This window comes from Desmodus rotundus, chromosome 8 (genome assembly GCF_022682495.2).
Source record: "Desmodus rotundus isolate HL8 chromosome 8, HLdesRot8A.1, whole genome shotgun sequence".
Lineage (NCBI taxonomy): Eukaryota > Metazoa > Chordata > Mammalia > Chiroptera > Phyllostomidae > Desmodus > Desmodus rotundus.
The window spans coordinates 69,110,092-69,137,434 of record NC_071394.1 but is presented as its reverse complement, the minus strand read 5'-3'; the positions used below and the strand labels follow the sequence as shown (position 1 = coordinate 69,137,434).

General features: G+C 37.9%; 1 protein-coding gene across 1 annotated transcript in view; it reads left to right on the top strand.

Moving 5' to 3' along the window:
- The window catches only part of GXYLT2 (glucoside xylosyltransferase 2), a 144,251-nt gene that overhangs the window by 95,756 nt on the left and 21,152 nt on the right, over positions 1 to 27,343 (top strand). Inside the window, exon 6 of the mRNA XM_024556771.4 lies at positions 11,624 to 11,796. Coding sequence (XP_024412539.1) covers positions 11,624 to 11,796 — 173 coding nt within the window. The remainder of the gene's footprint in view (positions 1 to 11,623; positions 11,797 to 27,343) is intronic.

Sequence of the window (27,343 nt, the reverse complement as noted above, 5' to 3'; positions counted from 1 at the left end):
ATTAAATAAAATTTATTCGCAAATATTGATCAATAAAAATGACACACCACATAAAATAAAATAATGGATTCAGTAAAAGTATTTGATAAAATCCAGCACCCATTTAAATAAAAACTCTCAGTAAAGTAGAAATAGGGGGAACATACTTGAACATTTTAAAGACCATATATGACAAACCCACAGCCAACATCATACTCAGACAAGAAGAAGAAATAAAATGTATCCAAATTTTTGGAAAGGAAGAGGTAAAACTGTCATTATTTACAGATGACATGATATTGTATATACAGAACCCTAAAGATTCCACCAAAAACTACTAGAACTCATAAAGGAGTTCAGTAACATAGCAGGATACAAAATAAATAGAAGACCCAGAATAGCAACAGGGGTCTTGGGAAAGAACAAAGTTGGAGGAATTATGGTATCTGAGAGTAAACTATATATTACAAACCTATAATAATCAAAACAGCATGGTACCGGCATAAAAGTAGACATGATAAATGAAAGAGAATTGAAAACCCAGTAATGAACCCATTTCTTTATGGGCAATTAATATTTGACAAAGGAGGCAAATCATACAATGGGATAGTCCATTTAATAAGTGGTATATGGAAAATTAAACAGATATGTGCAAAAATTTAAAGCTACACCCCTTCTTACACCATACACAACAATAAACTCAAAATGGATCAAAGAATTAAATGTTGGACTTGAAAGCATAAAAATCATAGAAGAAAACACAGGCAGTAAAATCTATGACATTTCTCTTAGCAATATTTTTTCTGATTTATTGCCTTGGGCAAGGAAAAATAAAAGAAAAATAAGGAAAAAAAGGAAACAAAAGAAAAATAAATGAATGAGACTACATCAAAATAAAATTATTTTTTCACAGCAGAGGAAATCATTAACAAAATGAAAAGACAATGTACTGAATAGGAGAACATATTTGCTGATACATCTGATAAGGGCTTAATATTCAAAATCTATAAAGAACTTATAAAATGCAACACCCATCCCCCAAACACCCCCAAACAATCCAATTAATATATGGGCAAAGGACCTGAATAGATACTTCTCCAAAAACGATGTATAGATTTCCAACAGACATATAATAAGATGCTCAACATCACTAATCATCAGAAATGCAAATTAAAACCACAATGAAATATCACCTTACAGCTGTCGGAATGGCTGTCATCAATATATCAACAAAAAACAAGTGTTGATGAGGATGCGGAGAAAAGGGAACTCTAGTATAGTGTTGGTGGGAATGCAGACTGGTGTAACCACTGTGGAAAGCAGTATGGAGTTACCTTAAAAAATTAAAAGTGGCCCTGGTTTTTTGTCTCGATTGGTTGGAGCATTGTCCTGTACACCAAAAAGTCATTGATTTGATACTTGTTCAGGGCATATAACTAAGTTGTGTGTTTGCTCCCCAGTCAGGGAGCATATCGGAGGCAACGAATTGATGTTTTTCAAATCAATGTTTCTCTTTCTTTCTCTCTGTCTCTCCCTTTTCCTCTCTTTAAAATTAATGAACCTGTCCTTGAATTAGAATTTAAAAAAATAAAAATAAATACGGCATTTCAAAAAACATTGAAAATGGAACTGCCTATGACCCAGTGATTTCACTTCTGAGAATTTATCCAACGAAACCTGAAACACTAATTAGAAAAAATATATGCACTTCTATGTTCTTTGCAGCATTATTTACAGTAGTCAGGATCTGGAAACAGCCCAAGTTTCCATCAGTAGATGAGTGCATAAAATAGATATGCTACATTTACACAATGGAATACTACTTGGCCACAAAAAGAAGGAAATCTTACCCTTTGTGGTAGCATGGATGTACCTGGAGAGTGTTATGCTAAGTGAAATAAGCCAGTCAGAGAAAGACAAGTAGCATATGATTTCATTCATAAGTGGAATCTAATGAACAGAATAAACAAACAAGCAAAATAAAACAGACTCATAGATAGGAAGCAGGCTGACAGCTCGCTGGGGACGTGCTGGGGGAAGGTGGAGGGATTAAGCAAAAAGGAGGGAAAAAATCTCATGGACACGGCACAGTGTGGTGATTACTATGGAGGACAGGGGAGGGGAGTTGGAGGAGAGTATGGGGGTTGGGGGGTACATGGTGATGGATGGAGACTTGGCATGGGGTGGTGAACACACAATACTCTGTAGAGATGATGTGTTGTAGAAGTGTACCTAAAACATATATAATTTTTTTGTCCTATGTCACTCGGGGGGGTGGGGAGAAAGAAAAAGAAAAGAAAGAAAGAAAAAGAAAGAAAGAAAGAAAGAAAGAAAGAAAGGAAGGAAGGAAGGAAGGAAGGAAGGAAGGAAGGAAGGAAGGAAGGAAGGAAGGAAGGAAGGAGGAAGGAGGGAAAGAAAAAGAAGGAAAGAAAGAAAAGAAAAGAAAGAAGGAAAGAGAAGGAAGGAAGAAAAGACAGACAATTCAAAAAACAATATAACAGACAGAAATATTTTTTTTAAGATTTTATTTATTTATATTAAAAGAGAGGGGCAGGGAAAGAGAAAGAGAGGGAGAGAAACACTGACGTGTGAGAGATATCTAATGCCTCTCGTATGCCCCTAACTAGGGTCCTGGCCCACAACCCAGGCATGTACCCTGACTGGGAATTGAACAGGTGACCTTGTGCTTAACAGACGGGTGCTCATTCACTAAGCCACAACAACAAGGGCAGACACAGAATATTTTAATAAAGCATAGAGTGTTGGCCTTTGATTAGAAAATTTTTCATACTATCTTGTCTGGAGTAGAATAAATACAGGAAAAACTTTTTCTTTTTAACAGAGTAAAAAAGAATCAAACTCTAATTCTGTATCAGCTTAATTTTGATATTTAAATTACTTAAATTTATTTCAGTATTATTCAGCTTAACCATACATAAAATTTCTTCTCAAGATTTCCCTTTACAAACTTTCTACACTTTCCTAGTTTCTTTTAGTTACCCTCTACTTTTTAAAAAACTATATTTTACTGATCATGCTATTACAGTTGTCCCATTTTCCCCCTTCACTCCCCTCCACCCTGCACACCCCCTCCCACCCACATTCCCCTCACCTTAGTTCATGTCCATGGGTCATACATATAAGTTCTTTGGCTTTTCCATTTCCTATACTATTCTTACCCCCCCCGCCCCCCGTCTATTTTCTACCTACAATTTATGCTACTTATTCTCTGTACCTTTTCCTCCTCTCTCCCCCTCCCACTCCCCTGTTGATAACCCTCCATGTGATCTCCATTTCTATGATTCTGACCTTGTTCTAGTTGTTTGCACAGTTCATTTTTGTTTTTTATGTGTTCGGTTGTTGATAGTTGTGAATTCGTTGTCATTTCACTGTTTGTATTTTTCTTCTACTTCTTTTTCTTAGATAAGCCCCTTTACCATTTCATATAACAAAGGCTTGGTGATGATGAACTCCTTTAAGGTGACCTTATCTGGGAAGCAGTTTATCTGCCCTTCCATTCTAAATGAAAGCTTTGCTGGATAGAGTAATCTTGGATGTAGGTCCTTGCCTTTCATGACTTGGAATACTTCTTGCCAGCCCCTTCTTGCCTGTAAGGGCTCTTTTGAGAAATCAGCTGACAGTCTTATGGGAACTCCTTTGTAGGTAACTGTGTCCTTTTCTCTTGCTGCTTGTAAGATTGTCTCCTTATCTTTAATCTTAGGTAATGTAATTATGATGTGCCTTGGTGTGTGCTTCCTCAGGTCCAACTTCTTTGGGACTCTCTGAGCTTCCTGGACTTCCTGGAAGTCTATTTCCTTTGCCAGATTAGGGAAGTTCTCCTTCATTATGTTTTCAAGTAAAATTTCAATTTCTCGCTCTTCCTCTTCTCCTTCTGGCACCCCTATGATTCAGATGTTGGAACGTTTAAAGTTGTCCCAGAGGTTCCTAAGCTTCTCCTCTTTTTTTTTTTGAATTCTTGTTTCTTCATTCTTTTCTGGTCAGATGTTTCTTTCTTCCTTCTCACCCATGCCATTGATTTGAGTCCCAGTTTCCTCCCCATCAGTATTGATTCCAAGTACATTTTCCTTTATTTCACTTAGCATAGCCTTCACTTTTTCCTTTATTTTGTGATCATACTCAGCCATTTCTGTGAGCATCCTGATTACCAGGGTTTTGAACTCTGCATCTGATAGATTCGCTATGTCTTCATTGCTTAGTTGTATTTTTTCTGGAGCTCTGATCTGTTCTTTCATTCGGGTGATATTTTTTTGTCTTGGTGTGCCTGTTTTGTAGTTAGGGGTCAAGCCTTAGGTATTCACCAGTGTGGGGCAACCCACAATGCTGTGTTGTGGTGCTGTATGTTGGAGAGGAGCCTGGGAAGGAACAATGTCATTTGCTCAGCTCTCAGCAGCTTTCAGTCACTTCCTCTGCTACCCACAAGTAAATTGGGCCCTTCTGGTGCTGATTCCTGAGTGGGTGGGTTTGTGTACATTCTATGGTCCTGTGGGTCTCTCCAACAAACTTTCCTGTGAGGCTGGGAGTCTCTCTTGCTGCCTCAACCCCCACCAGTTTTTACAGCTAAAGGTTTTGAGGCTTTATTTCCCCACATTGGAACCCTGGGTTGAGAGGTCTGTCTTGCTCCCCAGTTGTTCCTCCCAGTTTATCATATGGAAATGTGGGACCAGCCCCTCCACCAGCCTTGCTGTGAGTCCTCTCCACCCCAGCTGCCCATCCCTGCCCCTCTTACTGGTCTGGATGAATGTTTCTTCTTTAACTCTTAGTTGTCAGACTTCCACACAGTTCTATTTTCTGTCAATTCTGGTTGTTCTTTTTGTTTGTTTGTTTTTAAATTTGTTGTCCTTCTTTGGGTTTTACCAGGAGGCAAACTGTATCTAACTATGGCTGCGTCTTGGATGGAAGTCCTAGTTAGGCTGTTCTTAACACGTTAAAAAATAACAGCTTTTCTTTAATTTCTTTCAAAAATGTATCTTCATACCTTATACCTTGTATTGACAAAAACTTACAATTTCTATCTATCTTAACTAGATAGAAATTTTCCATTTTGTTAAGAATTAGAATTCTTTAAAAAAATTTATTGTTGTTCAAGTACAGTTTTTTGCCTTTTCCCCTGTCCCCCATTTCCACTCTCCACCTTGTTATTTTCCATGTGTCCTTTATAAGGACACCATGTGTCCTATTGTCCATGTGTTCCTGTAAACCTTTCACCCTTTTCCTCCATTATCCCATCCCCTCTCCCCTCTGATCACTGTCAGCCTGTTCTCCATTTCAATGTCTTTGGCTTGCTTGTTTGTTTTGTTGATTAGGTTTCTGTTAATGGTGAGATCATATAGTATTTGTCTTTCATCAACTGGCTTATTTATTTCACTTAGCACAATGCTCTCCAGTTCCATCCATCCTGTCACAAAGGGCAGGAGCTCCTTCTTTCTTTCTTCTATGTAGAATTCCATTGTGTAAATGTACCACAGTTTTTTGATCCATTTACTGATGGGCACTTGGGTTGCTTCCAGCACTTGGCTATTGTAAGTTGTGCTATGAACACTGGGGTGAATAAGTTCTTTTGGATTGGTGCTTCAGGGTTCTCAGGATGTAATCCTAGCAGTGGAATTGCCAGGTCAAAAGGCAGTTCCATTTTTAGTTTTCTAAGGAAATTCTATACTGTTTTCCATAGTGGTTGCACCAGTCTGCAATCCCATCAACAGTGCACTAGAGTTCCCTTTTCTCCACACCCTCTCCAACATTTGCTGTTTGTTGCTTTGTTTATGATGGCCATAAGAATTAGAATTCTTAATTCTTAGGAACTTTGATTTCTAGTGACAACTTAAAAATAAACAATTAGCATTTTTGAATTTGAAAATTTATAAATATATTTTAACCTTTAGAAACATAGTCTCTTTCATTGGCAAATATATTCACAATTTTTTAATATATATTTTTAAAAAGTACAGGACACAATGGATTCAAATTTATCTTTTAGCTTCACTATAATAAGTTAAATCAGGCAAGCTTAAGAGATCTAGCAATATGTGTTTCAGAATTCTACTTCATCTGAAATAATCTAGATTTTCAATGACTGTTCATCATTTAACTTAGTAAAGCTCTCAAGTTTTAGGTTATCTGACTTTGAAAAATTATGTTTAAGCATATATAATCATTACTGAAAAGTTTTATCTAAAACATTTTGTTTTATTTATATTTATTTATTAGTTTTTAACAACTCTATGAAATTTCAAACTTAATTATTACCTACCAAGTTATTTTCTTGACAAATTTTGTAACAGAGATGACATGAACTTATTTTTCTAAACCCAGGTAAAGCTAAAACACTGTATTCAATGTTAATAACTTCAGAAGACATTTCCATTTAATCAAACTCAAACCAGCTTAAATAGCAAGTATTTTTAAAATTATATGATCCAGAAAGTATGTTCAATTATATTTCTTAATTCATGTGAGCATTTAATTCCTTTAAGCCAATTAAAAATTAGAAAATCGTAATACTATCCAGAGGCAGAAAACATAATACCATGCATATATAAACATAGACAAACACAGATATCACAAGTAGATTATACACATAATAGAATTATTAATAATTTTAGAGAAGACACAAGATTTCTTACTTGCCCTTGATAAGTTTTTAATTACTTTCAGACACTGAAAAGTCAGCTTCCAATTTTGTCAAATTTCTGATTATTAAATTCTTTGAAACTTGTTCAAATATACCACTTTCATAATATTCTGTGTTAACAGCCTTTTAGAATTTTCCACTTTGTTATAAAATCTCTTACTTGCCCTTCTGCCTTTTTAATTCTCCTGTTAATTAACCCAATTAGCATCTCTTAGACCCAAAAAGCTAAATAGCAAATTCAAAACTCCTAAGACAAAATATCTATTTTTTTCCTTTTAAGTCCTGGGAAATTGTACTTTTAATGTCCTATTTTTTACAGTCTGCAAATATCTGAAGGTTAATAGCAAGAGGTGTGAGTGGATTTGATTTTTGTTCTAATTTGTCCTTCCACTTATTAAGGGTGTCTAAATGGCCAATTATTATAACAATAAGAGAGCTCTGTGAGATTTAAAAGTTTTTCAAGACATTCAAGACATTCATTGTCTGCCTAGAGACTGTAGGATTTTAGTAGTGACTAAACCAATAAGCTTTTTCTGGCCTAACTAGGAGCAAAAGACTTCCAATAAGAGCACAAATCAAAAGATACATCCTTTCCAGATCCAACAGTTCATTCCCAGAGTTAGCCTAAGAAAGATGGACAGCCCTGTCTTTCAACAGCTGTCCCAGAAACACAGAGAACCATGTGCTTTATCCCCTTTTGAACAGAATAAGGTTTAAGATCCCCTAAGCTTGGAGTCACAGCCTACTCAGCTAAGTACCTGATGCATATGCATTATCCAGCTGGCCAAGAAAAAAGACCATCTCTGGAAGTAATGGGATCAATAGAAAACAAGAGATTCAAAAGAAGGTTTTACTCAAAAACAAGAGTTGTGTTTGCCCACAACTATTTTCTTCTGCCAATCTAAATTTAGAAGACAGAAAAGGACTCACCACTTCCACCTTATGCAGAACCTGCAGATAAGAGATCAGAGAGGCTGCCTCAGCAGTCCAGGGAGCCAGCAGTGCCCCAGCTAGTAATTATCCTGCTGGCTTGCCACAATGTGGGAATACACACACACACACACACACACACAAATACATGTATATATTTCCTCCCCACCTTCTTCAAGACTGGAATAATAATCAAATTAACAGAGACAGATTAACATGCAAATAATCAAGGTTTTAGTACATGTGCATAGGGAATTCACATAAGCATGAAAATTCCTAAAATAGAGAGGCATCATTGGGTGTATAAGACATTTTGGACAAAGATATATATATAGTCTGTCCAGAAGTTATGAGGCCATGTAATATGAAAAATAGAGACATTTATTGAAGAAGATACAAGATACAAGAAACATAGGACAGAGACATTGTACATAGGACAGTGATGCCTCAGTCCCCTTCAAAGTAGGCACCTTAGGGCCTCACACAGTTCTCCCAATCTCCATCAGCTGCCCCATGGTATTTTCCTGAATCTCATCCGCAATCTGAAATCTCTTCCCTTTCAAAGGTGATTTTGATTTTGTGAAAAGCCACAAGGCACAGGGTGCCAAATCTGGGCTATAGGGGGCTGAGTAACCTGGGTGATTTTTTCTTTTTTTTGTTGTTCAAGTACAGTTGTCTCCATTTTTACCCACCATGACCCCCACCCTACCCATCCCCACCTCCCACCCTAAAACCTCCCCCCTTTGGCTTTGTCCATGTGTCCTTTATATGTGCTCCTTGATGGCCCTTCCCCTATTATCCCTCTCCCCCCTCCTCTCTGGTAACTGTCACTTTGTTCTTTATTTCAATGTCTTTGGCTATACTTTGCTGCTTGTTTGTTTTGTTGATTAAGTTCCACTTATAGGTGAGATCATATGGTATTTGTCTTTCACTGCCTGGCTTATTTCACTTAGCATAATGCTTTCCAGTTCCATCCATACTGTCATGAAGGGTAGGAACTCCTTCTTTCTTTCTGCTGCATAGTATTACATTATGTAAAGGTACCACAGTTTTTTGATCCACTTGTTTACTGATGGGCACTTAGGTTGCTCCCAGCACTTGGCTATGCACCCCAATTTCATAGGATTGAGGGCGGGAGCTGGGGATGAATGGAGACATCAAAAATATAATGATGTTTTTGGCTAAACATCATAATGGATGATGTTTAGCCAAAAAGCTCTGCATGAGACATGATGCACAAGTGGGAGTGTTGTCATGATGAAGCTGCCAATTACCAGTTGCCCATAGCTGCAACCTTCTGAATCATCCCTATAGTTTCCATGGAGGAATGTTCAACCTTAACACAAAATTTGATGCAGATTCATTTCTCTGCTCAGTCATTTTGAATACACTGGCCACACAGTCACATATTCATACAATGGCATCTACCTGCTCCACTGACTAGTACAGTGGAGTCATCATTGTTCACACATGTGCATTCCACTCCAGTCTCCTTGGCAGCCAGATGACATTGATGTCATGCAAACCATACTTATTATATTAACAATGGCTGGACTTTTTCCAGGTAGACCTCATAATACTCCCCAAAATACTATTGGAAAAATGATATTTATAATTCTCCCCCTTTTTATAGATGATGAAACTGAGTTGCAGACAAATTACATAATTTGCTTGAGTTCATACAACTAGTGGTAGAGTTCTCTATTCAAACCCAGTGGGTCAACTCCAGAGATGCTCTATTTGATAATCACCTAGCTATTAGGTCACAGCTAATACATGATAAAGCTGGGATTCAAAACAGGATAATTTAGCTCCTCTTTTTCATTTCTAAATTGAGGAATTCAGTAACTTATCATGGTTGTAGAACTAAGAGATGGTAGAAGCCAACTTTGAACATACATCTGTCTGATTCCAAAGTCTTTCTACTTCATATCTGCCTCAGAGTGCCTTCACAGGGCTCAGTTCTCTAAGGACACTACAGGAGAAAGAAAGATCTCCTTTTGTAGTGGGTCCTACACTACTTGGGAAAGGGGGAAAAAATTCAGCACCAATCTTAAACTCCATGAAAACTGAAACTATACACGTAGCAGGTACTCAGTAAAATTTTTTTGGCAATTTATTCAACAAGAAAAATTAGCAGGGGCTTAAGCTGGGACTACAAATGCAATGCCCAGGCAGGTATTATAAATTAGTAACATGACTCATTGAGTTATAAAAGGAAGAAATTGGGCTGAAGTAAAGCACAGTACAAAAGAACAAAAGCACTTTTAGATATATTCACTCATATAATCTTCACACTCACCCTTTGCACTAAAGTGCAGAAAAGTCACACAGATAATAAAGTTGGGAAACAAATCTAGATAATGTGGCTTCAGGATGAGCACTATTTTCTCCCATTTCTGGACCATGTATGTACAAGGGTGAAAGTGAATGCAAATAAGAGAAACATAATGGTGGAATGGAGATCTTCACAAGAAAGGAAAACCTCTTAGTGTTTCATGACTAATTAGGAATTTAATAGAGGGTGCCTGGATGTTCTGTGTCTTATCTTAAGACTGAGTGATATAAATACTATACAAAACCTGCCAGAGGGAATTTTTAATAGTCTCTTCATTCTTCGCTTTCATCTTAAAGCTTTCTGTAAGTACTCTCTAAGCAGTGATCCTTTCCATGAGAAGGGAATACTATTAACCCAACCAACAAGCACATCTTTAGATTGCTTTTCTATTTTTTTATTGTTGTTCAAGCAAAATTGTTCCCATTTTCACCTCACCACCCCCCCACCCTACCTATCCCTGCCTCCCACCCTCAAACCTACCCCCTTTGGCTTTGTCCATATTCCTTCCCCTATTTTCCCCCATTATCCCTCTTCTGACGGTACTAATTTATTTGCTCTAATCCTTCTGTGCTCTCACATGGGCCTTTCTCATGATCACACATTCACAGAGAACTCTGATCCATGTTCCTCTAGTACCTGCTCTTAAAGTCATCAAGCTGAAGGGCCAGGAAGCTGGAGAATCATGAATTATTGCTAATTATATAATCCTAATAACCAAGAGGAACTTTTCTGAGTTCAACAGGATTATAGCATAGTTTCTGGACTTGGTACTGTTACTGCTGTGGGGACTGTCCTGTTCATTGTGGAATGTTTGGAGCATCCCTGTTCTCCATCCACCAGATGTTAGTTGCAGTGCCAGCTCTCTCATGTATGACAACCAATGCCTCCCTCCAAACATTGCCAGCTGGCCCCAGGGGAGGGGGTAATTTCACCCCTGCTAAGTACCACTGGATTAGACATATAAACACCCATGAGTACATGTGTACACATGTTCACCCACAGTGTATATAGTTACCTTGGCATAGGGACTATTTGGGGGGTTTGCTTCTTTCTTTGGATTTTTTCCCTTTACTGTTACAGTTTTTTTCTGGTTTATTTTTTTGTATGCTTTTTTCTTTGTTGGTTGGTTAGTTGGTTTTTAATCCTAAGAGGAGTTTTTGCTTTAATCTTGGCTCCTATTTTTTTGATTCTCTCCATTTCACAAAAATCTTTCTGAAGAGTTGATTATATCTGCTAACAACTATTGACTATGACTGTGTGCTTAGCACCCCACCAAGCATTGTCCATGTTTTTTTCTTCAAGTTTAATCATTAAAATAAGAGAAAGGTGCTGTTCTTCCCATATTACATACAAAGAAACTGAAATACAGGGAAATTAAGTCACTGGACCTAGGATTCATTGTATTTGAGTGAGAGAGCTGGGATTCAGACAAACTGTCTGAACAAGGGGTGTCTGATGCCCTTGTTTGCCTTCTTATCCCCTGGTCTCCTTTTTTTTGGGGGGGAGGAGGTGGGTAAAATACCTACAATATCACTAATGTGTGCCCTTTTAATTCCTGATCTCAAGACATTAACAAATGTGAATTTGGCCTATGAGTCATAATCATACACATGTACTTTTAAATCATGTACTATGTGCAGTTTATGTAAACTTTGGTTTAATTGCCAGGAGCGCAGAGGAGAGCTGGCACTGACTGTGGACACATGTTTTTCTCTTGTCACCACCAGAGTGTCTCTACGTGTTCCCCTGCCAGTGGAACTACCGTCCCGATCACTGCATGTATGGAAGCAACTGCAAAGGGGCTGAGCTTGAAGGTGTGTCTATTCTGCATGGGAACCGAGGTGTCTATCATGATGATAAGCAGCCAACTTTCAAGGCACTCTATGAAGCAATACGGGATGTAAGTATGTTCTTGCTATCATTCAGTAGACATATATACTTACCAGCACAAAGCAGTATGGGCACTTTGGTCATAATTTTCTTCAAGGGCCAAATAATTTCCCACAAGCACTGAGTTACACCAGTTTTCCCCAAACTCAGTCACTCTATTTCAGTATACACAATTGCCCCTTAATACTATACTTTTTTCTGTCTTTACTTAATGTTTCCAAGTAAGTCACTCACTTTTGTTCCCCTAAATTCACTAAGGCAGGGAATTTTATATCAGAAAGGGAAACCCTGTGCCAATTGCCATGATAGAGGGTAATGGGTAAGGGTAAAGATAATACAATAAGAATAAAATGATATTCATTTCAAGCTAAGTGTTGCCTTGTTTCCACCTCCACCCTGTTGAGCAAACAGGTGTGGAGGTGCTCAATTAGAACAAGCAGATAAAGTGAAAATACTAATCAAGCCTTTATTTATGTACCACAGCTTTTTCATCTGCTCACCTACTGATAGGCACTTGGGCTGTTTCCTGATCTTAGATATTGTAAATAGCACTGCAGTGAACACGGGGTGCTGTGTTACATTTACTAAATGGAATACTACTCAACCTTAAAAAAATTTATAACAGCATGTCATAAGTTTTGTGACAGCATGGATAGACCTAGAGATTATTATGCTAAGTGAAATCAGTCAGAGAAGGACAAATACCATATGACCTCACTCATACATGGAATCTAATGAACAAAATAAACTGACAAAATAGAACAGAGACATGGACACAGGGAACAGACTGACAGCTGTCCGAGGGGAAGGGTTTGGAGGACTGGATAAAAGATGATGAAAGGATTAAGCAAAAATATGCATATACATAACACAAAGACACAGACAACAGTGTGGTGACAGCTAGAGGGGAAGGGGGAGGGTGGAGATAGGTGGAGATGGGCAAAGAGGGGATAAATGGGGACAGAAAGACACTTTGTTTGGGGCAATGGATACACGAAGCAGTGTGCAGATGATGTTTTATTGAGTTTTACACTTGAAGCCTGAGTGGTTTTGCAAACAATGTCCCCCCAATAAATCCAAAATTTTAAAAAAGTTTTATGTATTTTATTTATGTACTGCAATAGTACAAGCAAAAGAAAAAAAGAAGCTCCAGCTCCTTGGTGTGCAATATTTCATTTTTACACACCAAAGAGTGCTGGACAGGAATTGAGTGACTGTAGCAGAAAAGCAGCACTCATCTCAAGGCTCCTTAAACTTTATGGACCCCTCAGCCAGGGAATGAGGGGTGAGAAGGAAGAGGGAGGAGTGGAGAAGCAGCTTCCTCTCCCTCGCCTAATAAGAAAGCCTGCAGACAAAGGTGCCTGGGACAGGACTGCAGATAGACATGCTCGTGAACATGGTGTGGGGTAGTTAATGAGTGTGACAGCAACTCCCTCAAGAAAAATATAGCGCACTGTTTATGTGCCAAGTCTGGTGTGGGGAGGGCAGCCTTTCCCAGAGGTCTACCAAGATGCCTTGTTACTGCCTGCGGTTGAGTCAGAGATGTCACACATAGGATTTTGGCCTGGAACTGCACTCCTCAAAGCCTGAGGACTCCTCTTACTACCTTGAAAAGACTGATTACCAAATGTTGAGGAGAACTAAAATATATATGTGAACTATATTTTTGCAGTAAATAGGAAGATTGAAATAAACTTACTTTGAGGTTCACCATCTAAAATCATGTAAAGTACTGCTTCCTAGTACACTGGTCCCCCAATGTCCATGGGAAATAAGAAACAGGGACCAGTGCTAGGTCCTTGTTTCTTATTTCCCATGGACATTGGGGGACCAGTGTAGGACCAAATCCTATATAAACTATGGGTTTTTTTCTATACAGTAATCCCCCTTATTCACAGCTTCACTTTCCATGCTTACAGTTACCAGCAGTGAGACACAATCCAAAAATATTAAATGAAAACTTCCAGAAATAAATAACTTATAAGTTTTCAATTGCATACCTTCCTGAGCAGCATAATGAAATCTCTCATGCCACCAGCTCATTAGTCACTTAGTAGCCATCTCAGTTATTGCAGTATATTGTTATAATTGTTCTATTTTACTATTAGTTATTGTTAATTTTTTACCATAACTAATTTATAAATTTAAATTTTTTAATTATTTTATTTTTCAATTGCAGTTGACATTTAATATTATATTAGTTTTAGGTGTACCACATAGTTATTAAAAATTTATTTAACCTACAAAGTGGTCCCCCTGATAAGTCTAGAACCCACCTGATGTGATACACAGTTATTACAATATTAGTGACTATATTCTGTATGCTGTGCTTTACATTCCATGACTATTTTGTAACTACTAATTTGCACTTCTTAATCCCTTTATATTTTTCACCCCAGCCCCCTAGCCCTCCCAGAAGTGGAATTGCTAGATCATAAGGTAGTTCTATTTTTTAATTTTTTGAGGAAACTTCATATTCTTTTCCATAGTGGCTGTACCAATTTACAATCCCATCAATAATGTATGAGGATTCCCTTTCCTCCACATTCTCTCCAGCACCTGATTATTGATCTATTGATGATAGCCATTCTGACAGGTGTAAGGATGGTGCTGGGGTTTTCTCATGGTGGTTTTAATTTGCATCTCTCTGATAATTAGTGATGTTGAGCATCTTTTCATATGTCTATTGGCCATCTATATATCCTTGTTGGAGAAACATCTATTTAGGTCCTTTGCACATTTTTTAATTAGATTTTTTTGGAGTTAAGTTGTTTGAGTTCTTCATATATTTTAGATAATATTTTAGATAATCATCCTTTATTGAATGTATCATTGAGAAATGTCTTTTACCATTTACTAGGTAGTCTTTTCATTTTGTGAAGGTTTCCTTTGCTATGCAAAATCTTTTTAGTTTAATGTAGTCCCATTTGTTTATTTTTCTTTTGCTTTTTTTGTCCAAGAAGATAGATCCAAAAAAGGTTACTAAGGGAAATATCAAAGAGTTGACTGCCTATATTTTATTCTAGGATTTCTATGGTTTGGGGTTTATATTTAAGTCTTTAATCCATTTTGAGTTGCGTGTGTGTGTATGGTATAAGAAAGTGGTCTAGATTAACGTTTTTCAGGTTGATGTTGTTTCCTTAACACTATTTATTGAAGAGATTTTCTTTACCCACATGTAGGCATGGTTTTAATTCTGAGCTCTATACTCTGTCCATTGACCTATGTTCTGTTTTTGTGCCAGTACCATGCTATTTTGATTACTATAGGCTTGTGGTGTAGGTTGATATCAGATAGCATGATACCTCCAACTTTGTCCTTTCTCAAGATTGCTGTGTCTCTTTGTTTATATAAATCTCAGGATTATTTTTTTTTAGATCTGTGAAAAATGCCATTGGTATTTTGATAGAAATTGTATTGAATCAATACTTTGCTTTGGGTAGTACAGACATTTTAATGATGTTAATTCTTTCTATCCACGAGCATAGAATATGCTTTCATTTATTTGTATCTTCTTCAGTTTCTTTCCTTAATGTCTTACACTTTTTGAGTACAGGTCTTTTACCTCCTTGGTTAAATTTATTCCTAGATATTTCTTCATGCAATAGAAAATGGGATTTTTTTAAATTTCATTTTCTGGTAGTTCATTATTGGTGTATAAAATGCAACCAATCTCTGGACATTAATTTTATATCCTGCTTCTTTACTGGGTTCATTTATCAGTTCTAATAATTTGGGGTGGGAATTTTTAGGGCCCTCTTTATATAGTATCATGCCATCTGCAAATAATGATAGTTTTACTTCTTGCTTTTTAATTTGGATTAGTTTTCTTTCTTTTTCTTCTCTGATTGCTGTGGTTAGGACTTCCAATATTATGAGGAGTAAAAGTGGTGAAAGTGGACATCTTTTTCTTGTTCCTGATCTCAAGGAAAATCCTTTAGCTTTTCCCCACTGAGTATGATATTAGCCGTGGGTTTGTCATATATGGCCTTTATTATGTTGAAATACATTTCCTCTTTCCTAAGACATTTAATCATAAATTGATATTGGATATTGTCAAATGCTTTCTGCATTTATTTATATAATCACACAACCTTTTACTTTTCATTTTGTTTATGTGGTAAATTACTTTGTTTTGCAAATATTGAACCAACATTGCATCCCAGGAATAAATCCCACTTGGCATGGTGGGACAAAGTGGGTCATCTTTTTAATGTATTGCTGAATTTGGTCTTCTAATACTTTGTTGAGGATTTTAGCATCTACATTCATCAGGGATATTGGCCTATAATTTTCTTTTTTGTAATGTCCTTGCCTGGGTTTGGATTTAGAGCAATCATAAAATGAGCTTTGTATCCTTACCTTCTCTTGAATTTTCAACAATAGTTTCAGAAGGGTAGGTGTTAATTCTTTGAATTTTTGGTACAAATCATCTGTGATGCCATTGGCTTCAGGACTTTTGTCTTTTGTGAGGTTTTTGACTACTGCCTCAACTTCATTAGTAGTTATTTGTCTGTTCAATTTTTCTATTTCTTCTTGATTCAGTATTGAAAGATGGTATGTTGATAGGAATTTAGCCATTTCTTCCAGAATGTCCAAATTGTTGGCAAATATTTTTTGTAGTATTTTTAATAATCTTTTGTATTTCTGTAGTGTCAGAGGTCACTTCTCCTCTTTTATTTCTAATTTTATTTATTTGAGTCCTCTGCCTTTTTTTCTTAGTCTGTTTAAAGATTGTACATGTGTATGAATTTATCCTATTCTTCCAGAATGTCCATATTGTTGGCAAATAATTTTTATAGTATTTTTAAGTAATCCTCTGGATTTCTGTATTATCAGGTGTTACTTCTCCTCTTTCATTTCTAATTTTAATTATTTGGGTCCTTTCTCTTTTTTTCTTAATGAGTCTGTTTAAAGGTTTACATTTTCAAAGAAACAGATCTTGATTTTTTAATCATTTGTACTGTGTTTTTAGACTGTATTTTGTTTATTTCCCATCTAATTTTTATTTTTTTATTTCTACTCACTTTGGGCTTTTTTCTTTTTCTTTTTTTTTTTTTAGTCCCTTTAGGTTAGATTGTTTATTTAAGATTTTTCTTGTTTCTTTAAGTAGGTCTGTATTGCTATGAATTTCCCTCTTATAACTGCTTTGGCTGTTTTCCATAGATTTTAGGTCATTATGATTTTATTTTCATTTGTCTCAGGGTATCTTTTTCTTTCTTTCTTGATGTCATTATTAACCCATTCATCGTTTAGTAACATGTCATTTCGTCTTAACATGTTTATGTGTTGTCCAGTTTTCTTCTTGTAATTAATTTATAGTTTCATACCATTGTGGTTGGAGATGATGCTTGATATGATTTCCATCTTCTTAAATTTATCAAGACTTGTTTTGTGGCTTACCATGTGGTCTATCTTGGAAAATATTCCACATGCTCTTGAAGAGAATATGTATACTATTTGTCTAGATAATCTGTCCATTGATATCAATGGGTCCTTAAACTCCCCTGCAATTACTGTACTGCTGTTTATATGTCTTTTTATATTTGCTTTATATGTTTAGGTGCTCTTACATTGGGTATGTAAATTTTTGCCAGAGTTATATTCTCTTGTTTGATTGATCCCTTTGTCATTATAATATGTCCTTCTTTATCTCTTAATATGGTTTTTTCAAAGTCTGTTTTATTCTGATAAAAAGTATAGCTAGCCCAGCTCTTTTTTTTCCTTTTTGGCATAAAATATCTTTTCTCATTCACTCACTTTCTGCCTGTCTGTGTGGGAAGTGGGTCTCTTAGACAGCATATTTATGGGTCATGTTTTCTTATTTATTTATCTACCCTATGTGTTTTGATTGCAGCATTTAATCCCTTTATATTCAAGGTGATTATGGTAGGTATATGATTTTTACCATTTTATTATTCATATTTGTGCTTTTATTTTCTTCTTCTTGTCTTAAAGAAGTCCATTTAACATTTATTGTAATGCTGGTATGATGATGATAAATTCCTTTGACTTTTTCTTGTGTGGGAAGCTCTTTATCTTTCCTTCAATTCAAAATGATTATCTTTCTAGGTAGAGTAATTTTGGTTGTAGGTCATTTTATTCATCACTGTGAATATTTTGAACCTTCTTACCTTCAATGTTTCTGTTGAGAAATCAGCTGACAGTCTTATGGGAGCTTCCTTTTCTCTTGCTGCTTTTAAGAGTCTTTCTGTCTTTATTCTTTAGCATTTTAATTATGATATGTCTTGGTGTGGGCCTCTTTTTGTTCATCTGGTTTGTGACTCTTGGCTTCTGAACTTGTATGTCTATTTTCTTCATCTGCTTAAGAAATTTTCAGTCATTATTTCTTCAAATAGATTTTCAGTCCCTTTCTCTCTCTTTTAACCTCCCGGTACCCATATAATGTGAATATTTTTACCCGTAATGTTGTGCAAGAGGTTCCCTAAACTCTACTCATTTAAAAAAAATTTTGTTGTTGTTGTTGTTGTTCCAAGTTAGTGTTTTCCTGCACCATGTGTTTTAAATTGCAGATTCAGTCCTCTTATATAGCTAAACTTGTGTTGATTTCTCCTAGTATTATTTTCATTTAAGTTATTTTTAATGATATTTATGTCTTTTTTTAAGTTCACTATCTCTTTGTTGAAGTTCTCGCTAAGTTCATCTATTCCTCCCCTAATTTCATTGAAAATTCCAAGACATAGGGTAGGATTCAGCAAACTTGGGACAAATCCGGCTTGCTGCTTCTTTTTGTAAGACATGTGGGCTAAGCATATTTTCATTTTTTATTATTCTCTTTCAATTTTTTTTCTCATTTCCCTGTTGTTATCCAAGAATGGGATTTTAACGAGTTGGAAAAAATGAAAAGAGGAATAATATTTTAGGACATGAGAAAATTATATAAACTTTAAATTTCAGCATTCATAAAATAAAGTCTTATTAAGAGAGTAGTGGCACCAATTCATTTACATATTGTCTATGGCTGCTTTCATACTGCAGTGGTAGAAATGAGTAGCAGTAAACTGACCATATTAGCCCTCAAAGACTAAAATATGTATTATCTCATCCTTTACAGGAAGTTTGCTGAGCTCTGACTTAACACATGTAGACTTTTTTTTAATATATTTATTGATTATGCTATTACAGTTGTCCCATTTCCCCCCCCACTCCACTCCATCCTGCCCACCCCCTCCCTCCCACATTCCCCCCTATAGTTCATGTCCATGGGTCATACTTATAAGTTCTTTGGCTTCTACATTTCCTACACTATTCTTACCCTCCCCCTGTCTATTTTCCACCTATCATCTATGTTACTTATTCTCTGTACCTTTCCCCCCCTCCCTCTCCCACTCCCCTATTGACACCCCTCCATGTGATCTCCATCTCTATGGTTCTGTTCCTGTTCTAGTTGTTTGCCTAGTTTGCTTTTGTTTTTGTTTTAGGTGTGGTCGTTAATAACTGTGAGTTTGCTGTCATTTTTACTGTTCCTATTTTTGATCTTCTTTTTCTTAGGTAACTCCCTTTAACATTTCATATAATAAGGGCTTGGTGATGATGAACTTCTTTAACTTGATCTTATCTGAGAAGCCCTTTATCTTCTCTTCCATTCTAAATGATAGCTTTGCTGGATACAGTAATCTTGGATGTAGGTCCTTGCGTTTAATCTTGGGTAATGTAATTATGATGTGCCTTGGTGTGTTCCTCCTTGGGTCCAGCTTCTTTGGGACTCTCTGAGCTTCCTGGACTTCCTGCAAGTCTATTTCCTTTGCCATATTGGGGAAGTTCTCCTTCATTATTTGTTCAAATAAGTTTTCAGTTTTTTGTTCTTCCTCTTCTCCTTCTGGCACCCCTATAATTCAGATGTTAGAACGTTTCAAATTGTCCTGGCGGTTCCTATGCCTCTCCTCATTTTTCCAAGTTCTTCTTTCTTCATTCTTTTCTGGTTGGATGTTTGTTTCTTCCGTCTGGTCGACACCGTTGATTTGAGTCCCAGTTTCCTTCGCATCACTATTGGTTCCCTGTACATTTTCCTTTGTTTCTATTTGCATAGGCTTCATTTTTTCATCTACTTTTCGAACAGATTCAACCAATTCTGTGAGCATATTGATAACCAGTGCTTTGAACTGTGCATCTGATAGGTTGGCTATCTCTTCCTCGCTTAGTTGTATTTTTTCTGGAGCTTTGAAGTGTTCTGTCATTTGGGCTTTTTTTTTTTTTTTTTTTTTTTTGGTCTTGGCGCGTCTGTTACTTTAAGGGGCAGAGCCTTAGGTGTTCACCAGGGTGGGGTAACGCTGGTCAGCTGTGCTGTGATGCTGTACATGGGGGAGGGGCCGAGAGGGAGCAATGGCGCCTGCCTCACTCTCCTCCGGATTTCAGTCTTTCACTCCGATACCCACAATCAAACTGGGCCCCTCTGGTGCTGGTTCCCCAGTGGGTGGGCTTGTGCACACTCTAGGCCCCTGTGGGTCTCTCCAATGACCTCTCCCGTGAGGCTGGGAGTCTCTCCTGCTGCTGCCCCAACCCCCAGGGGCGCTTTCAATCAGAGGTTTGAGGCTTTATTTCCAGGAGCTGGAGCCCTGGGTTGCACAGTCTGCTTAGCTCCCTGCTGTTCGCCCGGTTTATCTGTGTGCAAATGTGGGGCCCCGGGGTGCTACCCACTGCTCTGCCTGCCCCGCTCTCCACCACTCTGAGTCCGGCCCTCTCGGTTTATCTGCACAAATGTAGGGTTGCAGGGTCTGCTAGTGCTTGGACTGCCTGCCTCATTCGTCCCACACTCTGCCAGTCTCAGTCCTGCCACGGCCACGTGAGTCCTCTCCACCCCGGTGCCCGTCTCCACCCCTCCTACCTGTCTGGATGAATGTTTATTTTATATTTCCTTGGTGTTGGACCCCCTTGCCGTTCGATTTTCTGTCAGTTCTGGTTGTGCGAGGAGGCGCAGTGTGTCTACCTACGCCGCCATCTTGGTTCTCCTCACATGTAGACTTTTTCAAGGTTTTTTTTCCTTTAGGATCTAAGAATCCTCACAGATTAATTAGCTGGTTTAGGAGGAGTGAGGTAGCAGATGAATCCTGCAACACAATAACACATTTTCACCTTTATGAAAATGTGGATTTTACAAAGGAGAATACCAGAGAATTCCAGATCTGAAATTCTCAGAATTGCCTTCTTTGTAAAGAAAGTTTTGGAAGTCCTTAAGCTAACCCCTCTTTTCCTACATTTCCAGCTGTTGGTCTGCAAAGGTGATAGAATTTTCTTACATAGCAAATTTGTTTTGTACTTAGTGATATCATCAAATTTAGATATTCAAGTGCTGACTCCTGGGGCAAACCCATCAAGGAGCACAAATGGAATATAAAAAGGTATGTAGCTACATCAGAGCCATTCTTGGATTTTCTTTTTAATCTGTCAGTCCTGGTTTGGAATTGAGCAAGTATGGTTCTTGAGTACAATCTATCTTGTTTGTTTTCTGGAAGATCAAAAAGAGTATTTCATAAATGGTCTTATCTAATACACTCAATGATGTTGTTCAGCTGGGCCTAAAAAGACACTTTTCATTCAAGCCTTTCAATCAGAAATACAATAACACCATTAAGAAATATGAGTAAATATGAACAGATTCCATTATAAAAGATGTATTTTCCAATTCTCTACAGTGATGTACATCATAGTGTAGTGTGGTCAGGGCTTTGGGAATAATAGACCTGGGTTTGATTCCAAACTCTGTCACTTTTTTCTTAATTAGTTGTTAGCTCTCTGCATTTCCCTTACTGGGTCTCAGTTTCCTCATCTTTGACATGGAGATAAGATTATATACATCATAAAAATATTGTGAGATTTCAACAAATGATGGTCTTTAAACTTCTAGTACTACAGCATCCAACATGTTGTGTGCAATAACTATAAGTTGTTTTTTGATAAGTTTCTCAGTTATATATTTCCTTACCTTGCTTACACTTCCTCATTCAATCTCTCTTTATTTCTCTTTCCCATCATATTTCTCTCAATTCACATCTCTCTTTGAAAATGTTTGCCCTTTCCCCAGAAATAAACCCAAGTCTTTATGGTCAATTAATATTTGACAAAGGAGGCAGGAGCATAAAATGGAGCAAAAATAGCCTCTTCAACAAATGGTGTTGGGAGAACTGGACAGCTACATGCAAAAAAATGAAACTCGATCACCAATTTATGCCATACACAAAAATAAATTCAAGGTGGGTAAAAGACTTAAATATAAGTCGTAACACCATAAAAGTCACAGAGGAAAACATTGGCAGGAAAATCTCAGACATTCCACGCAGCAACATCCTCACAGACATGTCCCCTAAAGGAAGGGACATAAAGGAAAGAATAAACAAATGGGACCTCATCAAAATAAAAAGCTTCTGCATGGATAAAGAAAATAGCATTAACATGAAAAGAGAATCAACTGTATGGGAAAACAGGGTTGCCATTGATACCCCAGACAAGGGGCTGATCTCCAAAATATATAAAGAACTCACACGACTCCACTCCAGGAAGACAAACAACCCAATTAAAAAATGGGCAAAGGACTTGAACAGACACTTCTCCAAGGAAGACATACAGAGGGCCCAGAGACACATGAAAAGATGCTCAGCACCACTAGCCATCGGAGAGATGCAAATTAAAGCCACAATGAGGTACCATCTCACACTGGTCAGAGTGGCCAACATAAACAAATCCACAAACAAATGTTGGAGAGGATGTGGAGAAAAGGGAACCCTAGTGCACTGTTTGTGGGAATGCAGACTGGTGAGGCTACTGTGGAAAACAGTATGGAATTTCCTCAGAAAACTAAAAACGGAACTGCCCTTTGACCCAGCAATACCACTGCTGGGATTATACCCTAAGAACCCTGAACCACCAATCCAAAAGAACCTGTGCACCCCAATGTTCATAGCAGCACAATGTACAATAGCCAAGTGGTGGAAGCAACCTAAGTGCCCATCAGCAAATGAGTGGATCAAAAAACTACGGTACTTTTACACAATGGAATTCTACGCAGCAGAAAGAAAGAAGGAGCTTCTACCCTTTGCAACAGCATGGGTGGAACTGGAAAGCATTATGCTAAGTGAAATAAGCCAGGCGGTGAGGGACAAATACCATATGATCTCACCTTTAACTGGAACCTAATCAAGAAAATGAATAAGCAAGCAACATATAACCAGAGACATGGAAGTTAAGAACAATCTAACAATAGCCAAAGGGGACTGGGGAGATAACAGTGAAGAGAGAGGATTACAGGAACTACTATAAAGGACCCATGGACAGAATCAAGAGGGAGGGTGGAGGGGGGGGATGTGGTTTCGGCTGGGGTGGGGTGGAGGGATGGGGAGAAAAGGCATACAACTGTAATTGAATAACAATAAAAATTTTTAAAAATTAGAAAATATTTGCCCTTTCCCTGTCCCTTCTCCCTTCCCCTCTCTCCCTCTCAATTTCTCTCCATGCACACACCTCTTTCTCACCCCCCTCTCTCTCATGCATACATACACATTCTAATCCTGTGCGTGTGTTTGTGTAAAGGGGAAGTACAATCTCTTCCTTTCATGAGCTAAGGAAATTCACCCATCAGATGACATTCTTTCAGTAATTCTTTCAGTAGTCATCTAAGAAGAACCTATTTTGTGCAGGAAAAATTCTAGATTCTAGGGAAGTTAGAATTTAACAATACTGACAAAGCCCTGTCTATATGAAACATATATGCTGGGTAGGGGAAGCCAGATAATACACACATGAACAAAGAAATTTAAAAAAAAATTATAGAGGATAGTGGGAGGTATAAAAGGGAACCAGGGAAGTGATGGGTTGAGTTTCAGGTAAAGAGGAGCATTGATGAGCCACGGTCCTCAGTGTGGCCCATGCAAGTCTGAGACTAGATCAGATGGAAGCACCCTTGGGAAAATCTGGGGGAAGATACTGCTAAGTAGAGCTAATAATCTGGTGAAAGTTCCCAATGCAGAAAGGAGTTTGTTGTTCCTGAAGGACAGGGAAGAAGCCACAGTGAGCAGAAGGATGAGACAAGGGGATAGTGGAGATAAGTGCAGAAAGTTCTAAGCGATGTGGAACCTTCAGGGTAAGAGAGGAGTTGGACTCTTATTCCAATTGCAATGAGAAGTCCCTGCATAAATATGATACACTCTGATTAATGCTTTGAAAATATCACCTTGTAAACTTGGTGAAAGGGTGCAAGAGTGAAAATACAAAGGCACTTCAATGAGACTTATTGAAACTACTCAAATGAGAGATGGGGCTGGCATGGATTTCTGTGATAGCAAGAATATGGGAAGCATTAGCCATATTTGGGATGTGTTGTCAAGATGGAGTTACAACACTTGTTGATGGATGATCATTCAGGGATATAGGGGAAAGAGAGAAATCAAGGATGACTCCATGATGCCATGTAAAAAAGTGTTCTGATCTGGAAAAGATGGCAGCTAGGTTGGTGGGAGTGGAGCCCAGTTCTCCCTGTGCCCAGCTAGAACACCTAACCAATCTTCTGAGGAACAGAGTGAACAGATGATGGAATCACAGCTTACATGAAGTTTGGAGGCAAAAAATTGCAGAGGACATTAAAAAAAAAGATGGTGAAGAGATTGCACTGGGACAGTAAGATGCCTGGGATCTGTGCAGGGTCCTAGGCTGTTGTGGGCCCCTGGACTGGCGCCTGCTGCAAGATACTGGGAGGAGAGTTACATCACCAGCTCCCTCCCCTACCAGAGCAGGAAGGTCAGTCCAGCACCAGGAGGGACCTGAATGCTAGAAGTGGCTGGGGGGAATAGAAACGAAGTGGGAGACACACAGAGGCAGTATACACTTGCTAGGACTGTGGACACCAGCACCAGAGTATTTGAGGTGCCAGGCAACATATCTGGAGAAGGGAGGAGTTGGGCCATGTTCGACCTTGACTCAGATAGTCTCTAGGCTAGTTGGAAAGTTGGGCTGTGTGAAAAGCCATGCACTTCCGAAGAATGATGGGCAGCTACTTTGTAAGAAACTCTTGAGCAGCAGCTGGCTCACCCCAAGGGTGATTTGAGCTGTGTGCCCAGAGACTGAGTGGCTAAGTGGAACTGCATGCCCAACATTTTCTCGTGCTGCTTGCCCAGAGGCTGGTAGCCTGAGTGGAACCATGAACCCAAGATTGACTCCTGCTGTGCGCCCAGAGACTGAATGGCTGATTTGAGCCTAATAGCTCATGGATGACCTGGGCTGGAGGCTGGGCAACTGTGAATATTGTGGCTCATCCTCTCAAAACCATAGAAAGGGAGAAAAGTGAAGCCCAGCCCCCCTCTTCCTGTGGCATCTAGGAAGACCAGCAGAACTCCCTGAACAGGGTTAAAGTCAGCAGGAGGCTTTTTTACCCATTCCTCTCTCTTTTCTTCCATTTTTTTCTTCCCCCAAGTGAGACAATAAGACGTGGAGTTACGAAGGGTCCAGAGACAGATCCAAAGGGGGAGCAAAAGGCTAACACCAAAAATTGAGAAACTGAGATGAATGTCACTTTGCTATCCCATAGAGATGACATTTTATTGTTTATGTTTATTATTATTATTTTTCATTATTTTTACCACTTTTATTTTATTAGTATTTTTTCTCTTTATTTTAGTTTTTCTCATTTTATTTTTGTTTAATTGCACTGTTTGACTGGTTTTCCTTATTCTCTCTTTATTGTATTTTAATTTTCCTTCTTTTACTTCACTCAGGTACCAATAACACACTATTCTTGATTAGGTACTTTCTATTCTGATAATACAAATCATATATTTCATGTCATATTATTGTTCCAGTACTATTATAAATAATTGTTGTTCCATACAACTGTACATACTACACAGCAACCCACCCTGATCTTAGCACACTTCACTTCAATCCTAGGCATTATTATTATTGTGGTTAACTTTATTCTCTCTCACACTATACCTACATTCAATCCTTTATTCTCACTATATCTCATCATCTAACCTTGTACAAGTACTCTGTTTTCTGGATCCAGCTCACAATCATTCTCTTCTCTAACAAGATTCTTATCTCTCTTTCACCTTTTATAATAAGTGGCTTGTTGGGTGAAATATCACAGTTAATGCTATACTTATCCAAAGAAATTACTATCTTTTCCCTACTGGCTGGTACTTTACATCCCATAAAACACCCTCCTGCTGTCTTAATCCATTTTGCCTACCCCTTGCCACTGATCACATACAAGAGTAGGTGGGAGCTTCAAACCTCAGTGTACCTCCAGGAGGAGAAAAAACAGAACTAAGGAACCACCTAAGGGTAAAAACACAAGTACAACAAGAGAGCCCACACCAACAGAAGAAAGGGCAAAACTAGCGCATCCAGACAAGGAGATCAAAGAGACCACACCACTGAAAGCCATAGAATTCCTACCATAGAACATCACCCTACAAAGACAGTTAGCAAAGCAAAACATGAGAGAGCTCAGAAACAAACAAAAACAGCTACCTAAAATGGGGAGACAAAAAAAGAACCTGCAATCAAAAGGAACGGAAAACTCCCCACTAAGAGAGCTAAACAAAATGGAAACAACCAAACTATCAGATATAGAATTCAAAATAATGGTTATAAAGATACTCAAGGAATTTACAGACAACTACAAGGAACTGAATGAGGACTACATCATCATGAAAAAGGAAATACAAACTATAGAAAAACAAAAAAAGGAAGAACTGAAGAATAAAATCACAGAAATAAATATCACATTAGAAGGAATTACAAGCAAGCCAGATAAAATAGAGGATTGAAACAGTGAGCTGGAGAACAATGTAGAAAAAAACACCCAAATAGAGCAAGAAAAAGAAAAGAGACAAAGAAAGAATGAAGAGGTGGTAAGGGAAATGCAAGACAACGTGAAACATAATAATATCCTTATAATAGAGATACCAGAAGGAGAAGAACAGTAAGGGATAGAAAACCTGTTTGAAAAACTAATGATAAAAAATTTCTCAATTTGATAAAAGAAAAAGTCACACAAATTCAGGAAACACAGAGAGTCCTAATCAAGAGGAACCCAAAGAGGCCTACTGCAAGACACATCATAATTAATGGCAAAATTCCAAGGCAAAGAGAGAATATTAAAGTCAGCAAAAAAGAAACAAAAAGTAACATACAAGGGAGCCCCAATAAGGTTAGCAGTTGACCTCTCAATGGAAACGCTCCAAACCAGAAGAGAATGGCAAGAAATACTTCAAGTAATGAAACTCAGAGGATTTCAACAAAGGCTACTTTAACCAGCAAGGTTCTCAATCAACATAGAAGGCCAAATAAAGAGCCTCCAAAAGGAAGTAACATACAAGGGAGCCCAAAAAAGGATAGCAAATGACTTCGCAATGGAAACGCTCCAAGCCAAAAGAGAATGGCAAAAAATATTCCAATTAATGAGAACCAGAGGCCTGCAACCAAGACTACTTTACCCACCAAGGCTGTCAATCAAGATAGAAGGCCAAATAAAGAGTTTTCCAGACAAAAGAAGTCTAAAAGAGTATACTTCCACCAAACCAGCTCTGCAAGAGATGCTAAAG